The sequence below is a fragment of the Boleophthalmus pectinirostris genome, unplaced genomic scaffold (assembly GCF_026225935.1).
Source record: "Boleophthalmus pectinirostris isolate CB_2022bp ecotype Guang Dong unplaced genomic scaffold, ASM2622593v1 HiC_scaffold_17, whole genome shotgun sequence".
In the NCBI taxonomy this organism is placed as follows: Eukaryota; Metazoa; Chordata; class Actinopteri; order Gobiiformes; family Gobiidae; genus Boleophthalmus; species Boleophthalmus pectinirostris.
Genome location: NW_026571115.1, coordinates 18729591 through 18733818, shown reverse-complemented (window position 1 = coordinate 18733818; position 4228 = coordinate 18729591). Strand labels below are relative to the sequence as shown.

At 44.9% G+C, this 4228-nt stretch overlaps 1 protein-coding gene across 1 annotated transcript; it reads right to left on the bottom strand.

Annotated features, from left to right (window-relative positions):
* Positions 1 to 309: 309 nt before the first annotated feature.
* LOC110169948 (transcription factor Sox-9-A-like) lies at positions 310 to 3282 on the bottom strand. The gene is made up of 3 exons (XM_020935559.2): positions 2660 to 3282; positions 2207 to 2454; positions 310 to 2068 (listed from the first exon to the last, which is right to left on the bottom strand). Exons 1-3 carry the CDS (start codon positions 3088 to 3090, stop codon positions 1365 to 1367), a joined length of 1383 nt encoding a protein of 460 aa, XP_020791218.2. The 5' UTR covers positions 3091 to 3282; the 3' UTR covers positions 310 to 1364.
* Positions 3283 to 4228: the final 946 nt, after the last annotated feature.

The following is a 4228-nucleotide window of genomic DNA, read 5'->3' as shown; positions in this document are numbered from 1 at the left end:
AGGGTGCAGTCATACGTCTTTTCAAAAGTTTGTGGTTAAAACCTTATGAGCTCACGGTCTGAGAGGCCTGCAGCAGAAAGCCCTGCTCTCAGTCTGACAGGGCAGATCCAATACCCAGCACACTGCTAATCCATCATGGTACAACAATAGGAAGAGCATTACTGATTAGAATCATCAGGTCAAATTGTCAAGATGATGCTCTGCCATTGTAAGTAGAAAAAATAAACATCAAATAATAATTCAAAATAAATCCATGAGTGAAAACATTCTTTTTGTTTTTTGATTTATTGCAAACAATATAATACAAAAGATAAGCTTTTAAGACAATGCCATTTTACCTAGAACAGCTGCATTATCAAGTTGATAAGGAGAACTAATGATACAGAATGGGATATAAAAGGAACAAAGATCATCCAGTTGATTCCAGCATTTCCACAATAATGATTTTGTTAGAAACAAACAAACAAAAAAGATAACTTCCAGTTGTCTTCTCTAGAATTCATTGTGATACATATTCTGTACACAGCTAAATAAAAAGAACATTTACAAATGATAAATTAAACAAATCTGTATCACAGCAGGCGTGGTTAGCTGCTGGAAAAATTAAAAACTAATTGCAAATAGTTATTTTCACATAAAATTAATGCTAATGAATAAATTAGGAAAAGGGTTTCAGAAAAAAAAGAGTTGTGAAGAGCAGAGCAGGCTTGGAGCTGCTGGAGAATCTGGTCAAAGGTCACTTCCTGTAAGCGCAGGAGCAGAAGTCAAAAGTATGCTGAGGTTTTAACACAGCCATGGCAGACAGCAGCCCCAGAGGCAACTACGGCATCAAGGCAGCAACCAGACACAAGTGACACTACACAGTAAGGCCTGAGGAGAAGGCATGGCACTGAGCCCAAGCAAGAGCCAGGGGAATATTCATGACACAGTCACATTATGGTACCTACTGCTCAGCATTTGCATCAGAAAGGAACGACATTAAAATATTTACAGTGAAGGTGGAATGTCTATCATAAGACAGCAGTGTCAGTAAACAGATTCTTTACATGTCATACTTTCTATACAAAAAAAGGGAAAAAAAGGCCACTTTTACCCAGCATCTTGACCCTGGGGCGCCCTCACAATCTGAGGGCTGTTCATGGCAGTGAAGGCAGGAGCAGATACATACACAGTACATACTAAAATATTATAACTTGTATCTCCTCACAGAGGATTCTTTAACAACAAACTGTATCTAAAAAAATAGAAGTACAATTTCAAACAATATATAAAAGGCACTGTTGGGAGCCAATCCAAAGATATATTTTCAGTACATAAAAAGTCTTTGTTTTTCTACTGGCATTGTGTGCATTAGAGTCAGTGTCTCACGGCCTGGAGAGCTGTGTATAGATGGGCTGCTCCCAGTGCTGTGGACTGTGGTTCTGTGGGACAGAGGGCACCCCAGCGCTGTCTGCGATTGGGGTGTACATGGGCCTCTGACTGGGGCTCATGTAGCTAAACGTGGAGTAAAGGCCGGAGCCCTGGCCAGCCGCATGACTATAGTACGAGTTAGTGCCCTGCTCTGAGTACTCGTACTGGGCTCTGGTGATGGAGGGGTACGAGCTGCTGTAGTGCTGCAGGTTAAAGGAGCCGTAGGTGACATGCTGAGGAGAGCCCTGCTGGTCACTGTAGTGGCTCGGACTCAGCTGCTCTGTCTTGATCTGTGTGGTCCTCTGTTGTTGCTCCCCGCTCAGGTTGGTCAGTGTGTGCTGCTGCTGTTTGTTCATCCAGGCACTGTTCTGGGCCACAGCCGCACTGCCCATGCCATAGCTGCCAGTGTACCCTGCCGGAGCAACGCCCGCGTGGCTGTGGGGCGGAAGGTACTGGTCAAACTCGTCCACGTCAAAACTGCCCATGTTTGAGATGACCTCGCTGCTCAGCTCCCCAATGTCCACTGCACCAAAGTCAATGTTGAGCTGGCGACTGGTGCCCTCCTGCACGGGTCGGCCCTCCCGCTTCAGATCAGCTTTGTTGGAGGGCAGATCAGTTTTGGGGGTGGTAGGTGGAGTGGGTGGACCCTGGGACTGACCTGGGAAAAAGATATAAAGAAAATTAGCATTTCATTTGCATGTTTATTAGAAATCTGCATGTCAAAACCAGCATTAAATAACTGGTTATATCATGTTTTGACACGTCAAGTAATTCCCAAAAGTAATTGTAAACTCACCAGAGTGTTCGCCAGGGGAGTGCACATCTCCCATGCTGGACGCAGGAGAATCCGCCTGCTGCAGTGCCTTGAAAATGGCGTTCGGTGAAATGTGCGTCTGCTCGCCGTCTTCAGCGTCGCTCTGACCGTTTTTGACAGACTTTCTCCGCCTTGGCTGGTACTTGTAGTCAGGGTGGTCCTTCTTATGCTGCACCCTCAATCGTTCTGCTTCTTCCACGAACGGCCGCTTCTCAGACTCGTTGAGCAATCTGTTATAAGTGAAAATAACATTTTAAAATGTGAAACATTGCACCTAGTATAATTTGTTATTTTATCAGGACCCCAGAGACAATTTGACGCCTAAAATAAAATCGAAATATGCCCAGTGAAATTAAAATATAATTATGGCCGTAATGATTAAACAATAAACAATGAAAGGGAACTTTATCTATTTAGTCAAGTGTCTTTTCTTACCTCCAGAGTTTGCCCAATGTCTTGCTGAGCTCCGCGTTGTGAAGATGCGGGTACTGATCGGCCAGTTTCCTGCGCGCAGCCTGAGCCCACACCATGAAGGCGTTCATGGGTCTCTTGACGTGCGGCTTGTTCTTACTGGATCCGTTGACGCGCACAGGCATGGGCACGAGGGTCCAGTCGTATCCCTTGAGCACCTGAGACACAGCATCGCGGATGCACACGGGGAACTTTTCCTCGTCCGTCTCCTTCTTGTAGTCGAGAGCGGACATCAGGAGATGGTTGTCCACTGGCCGGGTGTTCTCGGTGTCCGAGCCCGAGTGGGACGGGCATGGTGAGCCCGCAGAGTCGTCAGACATGCAGGGGCTGGGAGCATCGGAGTGACACTTCTCCTGTTCCTCTGTCATCTTCAGGTAAGGGTCGAGGAGATTCATACGAGCTACTGTCCACGAAAAAAAGAAGAAAAGGCTTCTTCTTGTGTCCAGGGACTGCAGATCCACACAGGTTAACGCTCCGTCGTGCGCAGAGTTTCTTGCACTGTTTTTCAAACTGCAAGTGACAGTTTCCACAAACAGAACTGTGAGGCGGTAACTTCACTGAGGACTGGAACACGCTCCGTGCTCTGAGAGGTTTGCAGAGAATCTAAAGAAGTGCAGCACAAGCCCCGATTTATGTGGGACGGCGCGAGAGGGGGGGACTCCGCGGAGGCGGGACGTAATCTGACTCTGCTCCCAGCAGTGCGCCCCCAGTCAACAAGTGAGGAGACAGTTTACTCTACTCCTCGAGGCAACTAAACGTTGGCTACTACGGCTACTTATAAGCTGACATCATTCAAAAGTATAGAATAAGTTAAAGGCTAAGTGCATCCGACACGTTCATACACTAATTCTTACAGGTGTTACGCCCAGCAGCGCGCCCAGCGTGGAGCGCCGCACGTAAAGAGTGTCTCAGAAAAGAAAATGAAAATTCGCAAGCAGAAGTCCCATTACCACAAAATACTAAATCTGTAGTCCTTCTTGAGAAGTATTTCTGAACCATTCTGTGCGCGCTTTGATGAAACTGTGTTGAGTGAGTACGCATGAGAGCAGGGCTCCAGTGTGAAATACGACCAATGGGGGGCGACAACGCACCAGAAAATCAAGCTCATTCACGCCTATCTGATTTTGTGTAAATAAAAGAAAAGAAGCTGTATTGTTGGAAGAACACACAGCACGTGATTGTATATATATATTTTTTTTTAATAAAGGCACTCTATTGACCATCAATGCAACATGGAGTTCATTTGATTTTAAGATGATTGGTTTTGTATTCCATCTACACTATAACAAAAAACATCAAACCTATGCCTTCTATTTGAAATCCAACTCACAATGATTCATATTTTGCAAAGCTCATGTGTATCATTTTATATGCCTTCTACAAGTTCAGTTGACAGTAATCTGAATCAGAAAGAGATTCAACTGTGATAAACAAAATGTTGAATTTACATTTTGGTTCTAATGTTGTATTTTATATGAGTTACCTCTTGACCCTGACATTTTCATTAAAGTCTCCTCCTTAAATCCTCTAGAT

Coding starts and splice junctions, on each gene's coding strand:
- LOC110169948 (XM_020935559.2), bottom strand. CDS start 3,090: ATGAATCTCCTCGACCCTTACCTGAAGATGACAGAGGAACAGGAGAAG. Junction 2,455..2,659: donor ACATTGGGCAAACTCTGGAG/GTAAGAAAAGAC, acceptor CACTTATAACAG/ATTGCTCAACGAGTCTGAGA. Junction 2,069..2,206: donor CTCCCCTGGCGAACACTCTG/GTGAGTTTACAA, acceptor TCTTTTTCCCAG/GTCAGTCCCAGGGTCCACCC.